This window comes from Eriocheir sinensis, chromosome 15 (assembly GCF_024679095.1).
Source record: "Eriocheir sinensis breed Jianghai 21 chromosome 15, ASM2467909v1, whole genome shotgun sequence".
Classification (NCBI taxonomy): Eukaryota; Metazoa; Arthropoda; class Malacostraca; order Decapoda; family Varunidae; genus Eriocheir; species Eriocheir sinensis.
Window position 1 is genome coordinate 597,501 of NC_066523.1, and position 16,096 is coordinate 613,596.

At 48.0% G+C, this 16,096-nt stretch overlaps 1 protein-coding gene across 1 annotated transcript in view; it reads left to right on the plus strand.

The window, feature by feature from the left end:
• The window catches only part of LOC126998733 (homeotic protein empty spiracles-like), a 52,449-nt gene extending 36,834 nt beyond the window's left edge, over positions 1–15,615 (plus strand). The window contains exons 2-3 of the mRNA XM_050860721.1: positions 12,325–12,497; positions 13,245–15,615. Of these exons, the coding sequence (XP_050716678.1) occupies positions 12,325–12,497; positions 13,245–13,613 (542 nt within the window). The 3' untranslated portion in view covers positions 13,614–15,615. The remainder of the gene's footprint in view (positions 1–12,324; positions 12,498–13,244) is intronic.
• The last annotated feature ends 481 nt before the right edge of the window (positions 15,616–16,096 follow it).

Below are 16,096 nucleotides of genomic sequence, written 5' to 3' on the forward strand. Positions count from 1 at the left end.
CCTCCGGAAGTGAGATACCGGAGAGGGAGCGTGGCCCCTTCCTCCTCCTCCTCCCCGGCGTGGGCGTGGCCGGCTCACCCTCATTCCCCGTAATTGGACGTCTTATGGCCGTAATTAAGATAATCCGCGCGGCAGTAACGTCCAAATTACCCCGCGGCGCCGACCTCCTGCCGGGCGCCGCGGAAACTTTGGTGCTGTGTGTGTGTGTGTGTGTGTGTGTGTGTGTGTTGAAGTTGTAATGGCGGCTCTCTCTCTCTCTCTCTCTCTCTCTCTCTCTCTCTCTCTCTCTCTCTCTCTCTCTCTCTCTCTCTCTCTCTCTCTCTCCATATGATCAAAATATTACCAATTACGTTATTCTATTTCCTCGCCGCAAGAACTAACTCACTACCACAGTTACAAGTAAAACCTGGTAAACAAAATCCCCAGTCATATATGCAAATAGAAGTGACTCACAAAATCAGACCAGGGGTAACGAGACCAAGAACATGTGAAAAGGAAACAATATTATCCACCACTGGTAGTCTCAAGCAAGCCCCATCACCTCCTTTCTGACTCGTCACCCCCCTACCCCCTCTTCCTCCCACCTCCACCATCTACCCCCACTCAAACTACTCGTTCCATGATAAGTACCATCTGTTTACTGTACGTTAACATCTCCCTACACATAACAATACAATACAATACAATACAATAGCCAAAATACAATAACCACATCTGGCAATCCCCGGCTATGCACCACCACCTCTCCGCTCATCCCCCCTCCCCCTCTTCCTCCCACCTCCACCCAATACCTACCTCACTATAACTACTCGTTCAGTGTTAGAGACCATCTCAATATTATCCGTTAGCACTGTCCTGTACCCCTTTCCCGCCTGGTTACCCTTCCTCTCCCAACCGCCACCATCTGCATTACCGAAAACAATCCTTCCATGCAAATAGAGCAAATTCATGCACGTTAACGTCTGAAGGTCCACGGTAACAAAGCTATCCCCCCCTTATCCACCCTTTCCACCCCCCACCCTACCAATGCAACTAGCCCCTTCTATGCTAACGATACGATCACTTAACCGTTAAAGCTCCATATCGTTACATAATCAAGCAAAACTACTACTCAATTTTCACCCCAAACACTTAGGGAAAATACATATACAACCAGCCCCCTCTCTATGCTAACGATAACGACCACTTACACTTTAGCGCTCATTAAACTCCACATCGGTAGAGAATAAACCAAAATCACGCCTCTAGGCTCACCCCGGGCAAGCAACTTCTCAAAGCAACACACACATGCACCCCTCAGACCCATAGAGAGGGAGATATATGCCCTACGCCACCTTGCAACTATGCCCCCCATGCTCCCTGCCTCCTACCGCGGTCCCCTACCTTACCTCAAACAGATGGAATTTCACATATCTCCTATCTTATATTTCTTGCACCCTTACACCTCTTAATCATCATACACTAATATAATACATGATCACGCCTCCTCAGCCCATCCCTGCCACCCCCCACGCCGAGCAAGGGGCCGCAACCACCTCCATACACCGGCCATTATGGTTACCTGTTGCCAACACCCGACACGCACATTAAAAGGCCTTATAATATGCAATACACGCCAGTACTCTCATATTTACCTACTGCAACGGGTGGGCAGGCTGGCGGTGGTACTCGATGACACATGTGGCCCCCCGGGATAAGTGGAGTAACGCACACGGTTCAGAATTCACACGAGAATAAACACACCGGTCAGTCTCTTCGGCCGGCTCTCCCGCGTTAAGAGGGCGCGGGGCCACTTAAAACCAAGACTGGCCCGGGCACACATACTATCTCTCTTCCATACACACCTACCGAGGGAATGGAAATGAAAAAGCGTATGTAATAAAGTTTAATGTATTTATTAAACTATTTAGGATAACTGAAAACCAACACTGGCCCGGGTACTTGCTTCCAGCGGTCTCTCTCACGGCACAGTTGACAGCAGTACATTATCAGGCATTTAACATCGAGTATATCTGATGAAGTTTGTGTCAGATTCTCGATTGGGATGTCGGTAAAAAGGAAAGGAGGACGTTTTACCTTCTTTATCTTGCATTTTCTGTCATTTTATCTTTATTTTGCTGTCACTGTAGTCTCCCGGTGCCGCGGTGTTGCCACATTGCCGTCCATACAAACATTAAGTCATATTGGCCGGCCATTTTGCTGCCTTCCTTAAGTGCCTCTCACCCACACGTACATTACACGCCACCAAAACAGAATGATTACACAGTCATTAGTGATTTACGCTGATGTAGTCCTCGCTGGTTATAACTTGCGATTAATAACAAACTAGTTCCTGCAGGTATATACACACACACACACACACACACACACACACACACACACACACACAGGAGAGGGAAACTTAGTAAAATATGAGTGGAAAATTGGGGCAAGATTTCCGGAAAGTAGCAGCGTTTGAGTGGAGTCGGGGAGTGTGACGGAGGAGACTGTTTAAAGAGACGGGCCGCATATTCTCAAATGTTTCGTTGCCCTGTACTTAAAATTTAAAAGGATCTCTTAGTACTAGTAGGGATTCCCATGGGTGACTTTAATGCCCCCAGTGGTAATTTGACAAGGCTTCTACGCTATGGACGGGAAAACACTCATGAGAACCTGACCAATCTTCTCTCTGACCTTCGAAAATAGTCATAAGGAGCCCCAAGCTTTTGAACATGCAAACCCAGGCACGTCTATGCCCACATCACACTAACATAGGCACTTTGCAGCCTGACTCGTGTCCCCTCCCAGGCAAAACGGCTTACGGAGGAGGAATATCACTTAGAAGAAGCACCACCACCACCTCCAAGGAGCGCCTGTGTGGTGGAGCGCCATTCATCTTGCTGTCAAGTGCCACACCCACCACCGCCACTACCTATCCTGCCCACCACACACACACACACACTGTTACAAAGTTTTCTGCAACATTAGATGAAGCTGCAACAGTCCCACGCAGCGATAGTGTTTTTCTTTTCTTTAGTACATGCACTCAAATTGTCTATGTGTGTGGGTGTGCGTGAGTGGGTGTTCGTTTGTAAATCACCACGGTCTAATCACGTTCTGAACTCTCGCTCCCCAGCCAGCACCCTCTCCGAATGGCCTCTGGAGCTCTAATGAGGGACGCCAGGGAACGGCTGGAGCCTAACAGCCACTAACATCGAAACCCGAGCAAACCAGGAACCCTCGCAAGGAGTTGAAACACTGTGCAAAAAAATAGAAAGGTTGCCGAAGCCCCAAACTGCTCATTACTCCTGGTTATGTAAAGAAGCCGGGTTAATCATATTATTGACCTAATGCTTTGGCACCACACTTGGGTTTTTAAAAGTGCGTACACGATTTAATGTTTTCCCTCGTTTTAATCAAGTTTATCAATGAGAAAGACGCCACAATCAACTCCTCCATATTCAGTTATTATAGCATGCTGGATACTGTGATCATGTGTGTGTGTGTGTGTGTGTGTGTGTGTGTGTGTGTGTGTGTGTGTGTGTGTGTGTGTGTGTCAGGCAAAAAGATAAGGCGCTACACTTACAAAATTGGGACACTTGCGTCGTATGTGTGTGTGTGTGTGTGTGTGTGTGAGAGAGAGAGAGAGAGAGAGAGAGAGAGAGAGAGAGAGAGAGAGAGAGAGAGAGAGAGAGATCACATACTGAACCCGCGACATGAAGTCCCTTGCCCCGCGTGACAGTCAGCACGGCCAGATCACGAGTTATCGCGTCAGTTATCACACACATCATTCCCTCCCACGCCACTAACAGGTGCATACCCTCTGCCACCCCGCCGACACACCTGCTCACCGCCACGCAACCCCTCTGCCTTACCTGGGTCACGCTGCCTCCTGGCGCCTCACGTATCGTCGCACCTCACTACGCATGTTTGAAAAGCCTCTCGTAGAAGTTGTTGGGCTTTTCAAGGAAAGTTTTGGGATGCCAGCGATAGTTTTACCCGGCTTCTGCGTCATGAACAGGACGAGTCACCCCTCAATCACGTATTCTTAAACGTATCAACGCCTCAGTTCGCCTCTCGTTGACGTTGTTGGGTTTTTCATGGACTGTTTTGGGATCCCAGTGATATGGTTTAACCCGACTTATGAACCATGAACGTAAGAAAGTCACCCATGAAAACAGTCTTAATCTTCTCTGTGGCCCTGAGAAAAAGTCGTAATGGGATTCCGATATGTTTTAGAATATGGAGCTCAATCTTATAATTATTTACCTGTACATTATGCCATTATTGTTTTTCCTCTACCTTCTTCTTCTTCTTCTTCTTCTTCTTCTTCTTCTTCTTGGGGGCTTCGTGGTGCAGTGGTTAGCACACTCGGCTCACAACCAAGAGAGCTCAGGGTTCGAAATTTGGGCGGCTTTTCCGATACCCTACGCCCCTGTCCACCCAGCAGTGAATGGGTACCAGTTATTAATCGGGGGTTGTGTCCCGTCTCCTGGGGTCTGTTCCCTTCTCCTATAATTCCTTCCCTTTATGTCTCTCTCCGGCATATGACCACAGATGTTGCGCCGACTAAACGAAACTTTCCAACTTTTTTCTTCTTCTTCTTCTTCTTCTTCCTCCTTTTCTAGTTCTCGTTATCCTCTTCTCATCTTCTTGCTGTCTTATCCTCACTCTGCACATTTTTTACAGTAGCCATAATCAACATACTGGCTAGACCCACATGACCAGGTAGCTTCGTTATGAGACACGTTTTCTATTACCTGCATGCTCATCTGTGTTGGCTCTCCTCCTCATCTACTTCTTTATCTTCTTCCTCTTCTTCTTCTTCATCCTACTTCTCTTTTTACTTTGGTCTCCTCTCCGTCTATCCTTTGTTTTTCTCTCACAGTGGTTTCTTCTTCCTTATCATCATCTTTCTCTTCTTCTTCTTCTTCCTCATTCTTTTGCTTTGGTTGCTTCTCCGTCTTTAAACAACTTTCTGTCCCTTCTTGTTTTCCTCTTATGGGAGAAACACAATCATTCTTTTTCTAATCACCTTAGCAGTTATTTCACTGCTTAGTTCTCATCTCGAAGGAACATTCTCTTCCTTTCATTACCTGTCAAAAGCTACCTCTCAAGCCTGTATTCCTAAACGTCTCGACGTCTCGGTTCGCCTGCTTGAAGAGCCTCTCGTAGAAGTTGATGGCACTTTCATGGAGTGTTTTAGGATCCTTGCGTGGTTTGGGTTCTGAAGATTCCTGTGTCTAACTTCATCATGCTTTCTTCATCCTCGTTGTCTTGGTAAATCACTCCCTCCCTCCCTTTCATTCCCATTTTTTATTCTATCACGTCTCAATCACGCATGGGCACGTTCTTTAATCTCCTGTTCATCCCACACAGCGTTGAGTGGTCCAAGTGTTTGTTTTCATTGCGTTGTGTTATGGAAGTTCATCTCATTTCGCTTAGGCATATCATTCACTTCGATTTTTCTTCTTCACCTTCTCAGACACACATCAGCACGTAAGCACGTAATCCCTATTTCTTAATCACGGATGTTTTCCTCCAACATAATTACCATCGGACCAACATTCTGTATACGTCTGGGTGCCCTCGTTTGTTTGTCCAGCGAGTTTTCCTTGTTCTTAATAGGGGAATTCTCAAAGCGGGTTCCATGCAGAGGGCAACAATGAACACACCGGCCCTTGTGTCTGCATGGATTAAAGCGACTACACTGGTATGTTCATTGCTACCCTATATATCGGAGGAGCCTTGAAAGTCCCCTGTTACTATACATCTAAGGAGCTTGAAGTCCCCTGTTACTATATATCTAAGGAGCTTGAAGTCCCCTGTTACTATATATCTAAGGAGCCTTGAAAGTCCCCTTTTACTATACATCTAAGGAGCTTGAAGTCCCCTGTTACTATACATCTAAGGAGCCTTGAAAGTCCCCTATCCATACACATCCATAAGGAGCCTTAAAAGTCCCCTATTCCTTAGTCAATCAGCTCAAATACTATATACATAACACTGCGCTACACTACGCTATACCACTCCGTACATCTTTTATCCTCTCGCCCGGGTTGTTGTGCTGCGTCAGGTCTTCCTTCTCCCCCGTGCTCGTCTCCAAGGTTACAGAAGGATGTCTGGAGACGGCAAGAAGCCCCTCGGCCTGCACATGACAGCTCCGATAACCAGTTACTCGCCACCTGTTCTCCACATCCATGAATCTAGCTTGCCCCCATTTGAAACCGTCAGGGGTATTTACATGAACTGCACATCTGCTTAGTTCCATTCATGCACCACCTTGTTTGTGTGCAGTGAATCAAACACCAATATATCATAGTTTGGATGTGTTGGAAGGCTACCGTACTATAAAAAAAAGTGCCTGTCCCACCCTCTTCAAACTTCTTACATGTGTCATCTGACCGACCAACACGACCCTTGCTTGTAACTCCCTGCACATCACACCCAAACCCTTGAACTGATTGGTGTTGAGGAAGTAACTGATCATTGTTCCTTGCAGAAGATGTTACGATAGGAGTCAAAAGTCTACACGATATCACTTTCTCCCGGTGTGTGTTTTGTGGTGATCTTAAATTTTTCTTTAGAGTATAATAGGATATGACCCACAGGTAAATATTATGTAACTCTTATTTCCTTATGAAAGAAAAAAAACACAGACAGACGAGGACAGATAAACACACACTACACGAAGGCTATAATATTTTTTTTCCTTTAGAGTATAATACGATATGAGCCACAGGTATATACTATGTGATGCTCATTTCTTTAGTGCATGAAAATCAGAGAGAGAGAGAGAGAGACTTCTAGCCACTCATTCCTTTTTCATTTAAGTAAGCATCGATTGGCGGACCTTTTTTATCTTTTATATTTTCTGTCACCCTAGAGCTGCTTTTTCCTTCATTTGAGAGAGCAGTGATTAGCGAGCATTTTTATTTTTTATGTCTACTTATTTATTCCGGTTTTGCCCTTGAGCTGCTTCCTTTGCTGTAAAATAAAAGGTAAACACAAGCTGAAGAAAGGAGTCCTGGAGGGTGAGACACAGCAAGACTCGGCGGGGGTACAGAGTCAGCAGGCGACAGGTGTTCGGGCCAGGCTGGGTGGTGGGCCCTAATCACAGGTTCGAGGTGTGAGAGAGGGAGGGAAGGAATGTCTGGAGCTTGTTTACTGTGTTGTTGACTTGAATATTATTTGTTTACGAGGACACGGATAAACATAGAGGCAGCCACCCACACCCATACCCACAACACACACACACACACACACACACACACACACACACACACACACACACACAAGGAGGAGAAGAAGCAGGAGGAGGAGGAGGAGGAGGAAGCAGCATCAAGAGGAGCATGGATATAGATGGATGTGATGGAGAAGGAGGAGGAGGAGGAAACAAAGGAAGAGGAAGGGGATGAGGAATAAGAGGAAGAGGATGCATCAAATGGATATGGGTATAGAGGAGAGAAAGGAGGAAGAGGAGAAAGAGGAGGAGGAGGAGGAGGAGTCAGGTACTGGTATACGGATAGGTCTAGCCATGACGCAATATCCTGCCACGCTAGTTATTAATAACCCCGAGCACAGCGGTTCAGAAGGACGGAGCGGGTATCGTTTAGCACTATGATACTATGATCCCACGTTAGAAATAGGGAGAAAGGAAGGAAAAAACTTATTGGCAGATGGATGATGTGGAAGGAGGGAGATCGATGAGAGGAAGAGGATAGCTGTTGGGTGTATGCTGAGGATGGAGAAGATAAGGAAGGAGAGAGGGGGTGGATGCTGTGGAGGGAGACAGAGAGAGCGAGGAAAGAAGTGGATGGTTAGCGTGTGGATACTGTGGAGGAGGAGAGGTAGAAAGGGAGAGATGTGTACCAAGTGAAAGGTAAGGGACAGACACCTACCTATATATCCCCTTAATGGAGAAGTCACCCAAGCACCTTAACACACGTCGGAAGCCTTTTAGTCCATATTCGCCTGTTTGAAAAGCCTCTCGTAGAAGTTCTCGGGATTTCCATGGACTGTTTTGTGATGCTGGTGATAGTTTTACCCGACTTCTATATCTTGAAGGGGAAAATCACCCATGAGAACCCGGTTAACCTTTTCAGTAGCCTTGGGAAATAGTCGTAATAGGGCTACATCTCTGACCTGTGTTGTGTGCCAAGATGATAATGGTGGTGGTGGTGGTGGGTGATACGTTCAAGAATATGGACCTTAACCTCTGACAACCCGGTGACAGCGACGAACCTAACCTCTAATCAGCGGGAAACTATTCTACAAACTCTAACCTGGTGTCGACTGTACTACCGCGGGTTCTCTAGCATTACGAGCTCAATTCATTGCACGGATTTCCATAAGTAAGGTAAAAATCCCACATATATAGTCTTTTTATGAGTCAATTTCACGGACAAGCTTAAACTAATCCTTGCGAGGTGGTGGTGGCGGTGGCGAGGGTCGGAGGGAAGGTTGGGGGTGTCGGAAGGTGTGTCGGTTGGCAGCACTGGCGTCAAGTAGGCGGGCCGGGGAGGGTAAACAAAGCGATGCAGCAATGAAGCAGCCCTACCACCCAACCTGCCAGTCTTCTCCCGCCCCCTCTTACTCTCTTTCTTCCCCTCTCTCTCTCTCTCTTAACCTAAGCATCCATTTACCATCCTCCCTTATCCTCACTCCTTCGTCTTCCCCTCTCTTTTCTCTCCACCCCTTCAGCATCCACCAGTCATCCGTCCTTCCTTCTTTCTCTCTCTATTCCTCTCTCTTTACACAGCATCCATCCACTAGCCAAGATCGCCCCTATCTTCTTTCTTATAATCCATCCACAGCATCAACACATATTTCTCCTCCTCTTCGTCTCTTCCTATCTCTCTTCCCTCTCTGTCTTTTATCCCTCTCTACACGTCATCCACTCCCAAGGTAGACATCTCCCCTTTCTCTCCCTCCTTGTTCATCTCCTTCCGCAGCATCCACTCAACAGTCTTTCTCCTCTCGTCTCTTCCTCCTTCCACATCATCCATCTGCCAATCAGTCTCTCTCTCTCTCTCTCTCTCTCTCTCTCTCTCTCTCTCTCTCTCTCTCTCTCTCTCTCTGTTCTTAACCCCCTCTTCACAGCCTCCTCCTTCTCCCCCTCCCTTTCCCTCTCCCCAGCATCCATCCACTCCAGTCCAACCCCCCTACCCCATCCCTCTAGTCTTGTGTTACCCCCCAGCCACTCCTACGCCTCGCCCCTCCACGGCCCCCCAGCCTCCCCCTCTGTTCTTCCCCCCAGGCGGCCAGGTAACCCGCTAAAATACACACCATAATACCATGATCCGTCTTGCTTTATTGATTTACTGATGATGAGCATTTTCTCCCGCCCGAGTATCAAAAATTATGCTAAATGTGAGGCTGGATCGCGGGCGGAGGCGGGCGGAGGGGAGGGCCGAGCGAGCGGGCGGCGGTTCATTAATCAAGTCAAGTTATGGGGCCATAAATATAAGAGATAAATTCTCAAGACGGACGCATATCATCGACGGAATCGTTTCTGAAACCCCTTCGCTTATGGAAAGTGAGGAGGCGGGGAGGAGGGGGAGGAGGAGGGGTGGGGGAAGAAGGAGGATCGTGGTGATTGTGGGGGGGAAAGGAGGGAAGGGGGTGTTGTGGGTGTGGGTGTGGGTCTGGGGGGGAGTGAGTTTGTGTGAGGGAGGAGGAGGGGTAGATTGTGCGTGTGTGTGTGTGTGTGTGTGTGTGTGTGTGTGTGTGTGTGTGTGTGTGTGTGTGTGTGTGTGTGAGAGAGGAGGGGTGTTGTGGGTGAGAAGAGTGGTTGTGTGTGTGTGTGTGTGTGTGTGTGTGTGTGTGTGTGTGTGTGTGTTCACCATCGCGAGTTCACCCACCACCACCACCACCATTATCATCTCGGCACACAACACAGGTCAGGGAAGTAGCCCTTTTACGATCTATCTTCAGCAGTTCCAGCAATACAATATACGGAACTTTGCGAGTACTCGAAATCTTAACGTTGCTCACCTTCTAACGTTCCAAGATTATTTTTCTTTAAGATCTTGCTGTTAAGAAAAAGAAAGGTGAGAAGGGGGATAAATAAATATGCAATCATATAATTATTTATCTATTTATATGTTTGCTTATTCTTATCCCTTTATATTTTAGTGTTTGCCCATGTCTTATTCTGCATAGCTAGGTCTGTTTTGCCTTTCCTTCCTTTCTCCGTATATGATAAATCTGTGTGGGTGACGCTCGGATGCTGTAACCTCTCATTTTAAGCGACAATAAGTAGAGAACCTATGGCGCACGTACTGAACTTTTCTAAGGGTACCTCCTCGGCCGCTTCCTCCTACACCAAACATTTACTTTTCCACCACCAAACAGACGAGACGGAGGGAAGTAGGTCGATACTGTCAGGCGCTTCCACCTCTCAGACTCATCAACTATTTCCAAAGGCCGAAAAGGAGACCAGTAGGGTTCTAATGACTGTTCACTTGGGTCCATGGCACAGAAGAAGGGTCAAACTACCAGATGGGTTATAAAACTGCCCATGGAAATGCCCACAAATCCTATAAAAGACTAGTCAAATATGTGTGTCTGGACGCCGAAATGTTTAAGACTATGACCCAACGTAGCTATACACAGACAGACGCCAACCAGAACTTGCAGCGTACGAGAGTAGTACTACAGCCCCGTGCCCTTCCCCACACCTCACCACCCAAGATGCCCCACCACCCACCTCCTCCACAATGCCTGTTATCACGGCACCCAAAAAAATCAATAACACCCACAGACACACCACCATCACCACCACCACCGCCGCGCATCCAACCAAAGCCGGGAAGAATCAGGCGGGCTTGACAGCACTTCCTAAGAGGTGCTCGTGCCTGCTAAGAGTAATAATATCCTCCTTCATGGCCGCAGACTCAAGTGGCCTGCAGACGATAACACTAGGCCGGGGGGAGCGTTGGGGCGAGAGGCGGGTGCTCAGGAGCGGGAGTTTGAGTCTTGTGGTCTTAAGCTGTTAAGCGGAGAGGGACTGAGCTCGTTTCAATTCGCTTATCTGTGGATTGAGGCTCTTATGCACATTATGAGAGATTTAGGAAAGGTTTCTCCGCCCCAAACAGTATTGAGATCTGCGGCGCGCTCCTCGGGGCGTGAGGGGCCGCCGCAGATAGGAGGGACCGGCCGCGCGCTGATGAAAAAGAAACGTCGAACGGAGAGACTTTCTAATCACGAGTCTCCAAATTGGCTATCCATGACTATGGGTTAATCTCGCGGCATAAAGTAGGGCGTCAGTTATTGTGGCGGCTTATCGCGCGTCTTTATCGCCGATGCGTTGTGCCGCCAAAGTGATATCAAGGCTCGCGCGCCACTCACGCTGATCACAACTTGAGGGAATGGGACGGCCGCTGATGCTTGGTGGTGATTGTTGTGCCCGTGTTAAGGGAGGCGCAGGGTTATCAAGGCTTCGTGCTGGCGCTGGCAAGACGAGGTACTGGAAGAGAGAGGGAACCACGGTGACAGAAATGACTCGGTTAACCTCCAGGACTGGCACGGGGAAGAATAATAAAATAAAGTTGATGAAATACTGTAGTAATTTTCGAGCCGGTAAAGTCTCGGTGCTGGGAAGGAGACCCAAAGAGTGGCAAAAGGGGGTTCGATCATGACTGATACATGCAACGCAGAGGAAAGTTAGAATAATCCAATACAATATTTTTCCTCCTGTTTGGTCATTGACCTGAGTCCTCTCCCCTTCCTTTCTTCCTGACAGGAGAGAAAGGAGAGATAGTGCCGAATATAAATGAATGAAACGATGTGGAGCAAAACAAAACTTTCGATTTCTTATTTTTATCGCAGTAGTAAGAAAAGAAACGTTCGTCATGAGAGCAGCTACAAAGCCACACTTGACAATACAACGCAGTGTGGAGTAACCAAGTCACCCTATTATAATTATCAGCAGTCCTCTCCCACAGAAATACAAGTTGTCTATACCTTGAGAGCAGCTAGCCACGCCTGCCGTGTTATAGAGAGAAACAGTTCGATTTTCTGCGGGGAAGGGGTGGGGAGTAAATAAAAGATAATATTTTCTGGGAGGGAAACTAAAAAAAAATAATCTATATCAGCGGCAAGCTTGTTAACCCTTTTGGCTAGTTTGGCAAGTGATGAAAAGAATGGATGAGTGTCACGCTTGATGAAATAGTGCAATGTGCAGCAAATTCTCAATATTTCTCGTCTACATAAGTCAAAAATCATCTTACGAGTGTACCCTAAGAGTGAGTTGATGCGGCCGGGAGTGCAAGAGTCTCCTTGAGCCCGGCAGGCCCTGACTTTCCTTCCTTGTCCTCACGCCAGCCGTCTCTTCCCCCGCAGGCCCCGAGCAGCTGGCTTATCTCCTACAGCCCTTCCGCAAGCCCAAGAGGATCCGCACGGCGTTCAGCCCGAGCCAGCTGCTGAAACTTGAAGAGGCTTTCGAGAAGAACCAGTACGTGGTGGGCGCCGAGAGGAAGCAGCTAGCGCAGTCCCTCAACCTCTCCGAGACACAGGTAACGTATACACCGTGCTCTGCCGGCCACTTTCTCGCTCTCTTGGGCCGAAGCGGGCACTGGGGAAGGTGAACTGTGCCAAGACTCAAGAGATTCTTTACAGAACTGTTGCCCTAATACTTTGTCTCTGGTTTTCTATGTCTGTCTGGTTTCGTCTCTCTCTCTCTCTCTCTCTCTCTCTCTCTCTCTCTCTCTCTCTCTCTGTTACCATATATTCACGGATAAGCTTCGAGGACGCGAGGCCAGACCGTCTCTTATAACACTGTGGGGTCGAGGTTACGCCTATCTGCCCCACTCACAACATGACACAAAACTCTACGGTCACACAAACAAAGGTGTCCCCACGAGCCTTGTTGTAGTCCTTACGTTGCCTAGATCTATTCCGTGTCTTTTATTGTTCGTATACATTCATATGAGTTTCCCTTTTCTTTTCTCTGTAGGAGTAGCATGTAGCAGGTAATTTTACTTTTAAATAGCTCTAACTCAGGTAACGTTGAGGTTGTGTAGAGCTAATAGCAAACGGACAAAGTATTTAAAACTGACTTACCAAAAAAAAATACTGGTCAGGGCAAACATAGAACTTAGGTAAATTAAATCTTTCTTTAATCATAACCTTCAAATTCTTGTCCAGCTTCGCATACAACTGCACCAGCAATTAATTATCAACTTCTGTCAACATAGAGAGCACAGGATACCAAGCACGAAGGATACTAACGCCGTCCTAACAGACCTCTTCACTCTTTTCAGGTCAAGGTTTGGTTCCAGAACCGCCGAACGAAGGAGAAGAGGATCCAGCAGGAGGACGAAGGCGAGAACGGAGGAGAGTCGGGCGCGGGCAACGGCGAGGGAGGAGCGAGCGGCGGCGGGGGCGGCGGGGGCGGAGGAGGTGCAACAGGAGGTGGAGGCGGTGGAGGAAACTCAGCGTCAGGTGGAGGAGCTGGATCCTCCTCCCCTGACAAGTGTTCTCCTTCCTCCTCCTCCCCCGACAGAGCCTTGAAGCGCATGGAGGAGGAGGACGAGGACGACGAGATAATCGAAGAGGATTCAGAAAACGAGAGCGGGGTGGAGGTGGGCGTGGGCGTGGGCGGCGGGAGGGTAGACCTGAGCACGGGCTGAGGTGTCGCTACGCCCTCACCTGAACCATGTCATCTCTACCCCGCCCCGCCCCACCCCGTCCCGCCCCCTTGCCCCGCTGAGGGTGGTGGTAGCGGTGGTGGTGGAGACAGTGAAGGGCGAGGCGTGTACATTACGTAGTGTTGGCAGCAGATGACAAAGTGATGTGTTGTGCAGGCGAGAACAGTGCGTTGAGTTGTGCAATGAAGGTTGAGGCAGCGGAGGACAGAGCTGTGTTGCGCTGTGTTGTGTTGTGTTGTGCAGCGGCGAACAGACTCTTGTGTTGTGCTGTGCTATACTGTGCATGACACTGCCGGGGCTCAGTTTGGCTGCTTGTCATGGCTGGGCCCGCTAGTCACGAATGCAACGAGGAGACGGAGAACCCGGCTGGTGGCCACGGCTACAAATATGAATGCAGTGTATCGGAGTGCAGGAAGCGTTCAGTCTCAGCGGGTGATATGGAGGAAAATCATATGCCATTTACTACACTCCGATGCACCTCAGTGAACAGTAAATGTGGCAAGAAGTGTTCGGGAAAGAGTTCATCACATGTTTATGGTGTTTAAAGGAATCCAATGCCAAGTTTGTGGGTCTCGTAACAACATGGTGGAGAGGGAACACACTGAAGACACTCTGGTCGAAGTAAATCTTGTTCACTCATGGGTCGAGGTGTTGCGGCCTCGTGTACCACCCAGAGCAAGGAAAGGTAGGACACCCGTGCCCCGCCGCCACCCTCAGCTCAGCACACAGGACCAACCACTCACGGACACATTCCGCCCCCCTCCCCCTCCCCTCTCTCTGGTGCTGCTGAAGCGCCTCCCTCGCCACCCCCAAGGCAGCACACAGCAGCAGCCACTAACTGACACATTCTCCTTTAGTTCTTCAGTGCGGTGCTGCTGAGGCAGGCCCCCGACATTCCAGATCGGCACCCAGCAACAGACCCTGATGGACACGTTCCCGCCGCCAACCAGCAGCACCGCCCCCTCCCCCCCCCTTCACCCCTCCCTCATAGTCTAAGTTCATAAACACATCGTCTTCCTGTTGTTTTGACGTACACGTTGGTGTTGCTTTGTTAACTCTGTGCTGAGTCAGAGTCCCGTACGTTATCACACTGTGGTGTATTGTGTATCATATCACGGCGGCGGCCACACTCGAGGCACGCACACCACCACACCGGCGGCGGCTGAGTGTGTGTGTGCCGCTGCAGGCCATCGTGCTAGGCTAAGTGAGTGTTGATCACCAGTGCGGAAGCTTTACTACACTTCCTATAATGTACGTGTGAGCTGCAAGTAACGCAACATATAATTCTGAAAGCCAAGTCGACCTATGCAGGTTCCTCTAATGTAAATATTTTCCTAATAATAACGATCTTGAGTGCGTAGAAGACTCAATCACGACAGCGTCTTCTTCAGGCTAACGCGAGGTTAGTCTGGAGACAGGCGGCAGCGGCGGCCAGGCGGCGGTGGTGCTTCACTTGTCCGCCAAGCGTCTTGCCTGTGTGGAACTGACAACCTTTTGAAGTCTCTCTGTCAACGTGGGCGTCTGCTTCCTATTCCCTGTCGTGACCTTTGTGAGGTCACGTGTACAGGCTGATGGAAGATTGTCTCGACAAGGTGTGGTACAGACATAGGTGGAAGTTTGTTATTAAAAACTGAACAAAACAATTAGCGCACATTTCGTGCATGTGGTCGCCATCCCTCAGTGCTGCAAAGAATCCGTCAGATCTGCTGCCTCTGTGCATCTCATTTCTACCAACCACTTAATGATATGTTGATGGCCGGGCGCAGCCAGAGACATCCCCGGCTGCAGGATTCCGCCGCGGCAACGCCACCACCATGAATGGCTGGTAATTAATTCCTGCGGGGAACACCGAGGCGAAGCTGCCGAGCCCTGTGTCACGCCGGGACCATGCCCGAACCAACCCTCAGTCCTACCACAAGTTATGTATACACACACACACACACACACACACACACACACACACACACACACACAGACACACACACACACATATATATATATATATATATATATATATATATATATATATATATATATATATATATATATATATATATATATATATATATATATATATATATATATATATATATATATATATATATATATATATATATATATATATATATATATATATATATATATATATATATATATATATATATATATATATATATATATATATATATATATATATATATATATATATATATATATATATATATATATATATGTTTGTATGTATATGCAGTGTTCACTCGTTCTTACTTTTCGCTATATATTCTGTGTTGTTGAGTGTGTCCGGCTTCTGATGTGATGCAGATGATGCAGTTTGGGAGTCATAATAAAGTAAACATCACAATAGGTGCAGGAACCACTGCAGCACAGGAAGTGTTGGGTAAAGCTGGAAGGATGAGTGTCGGCGACAGGTGCTGTGCACAGGCGGGGGCGTGGGCGGCGGCCAT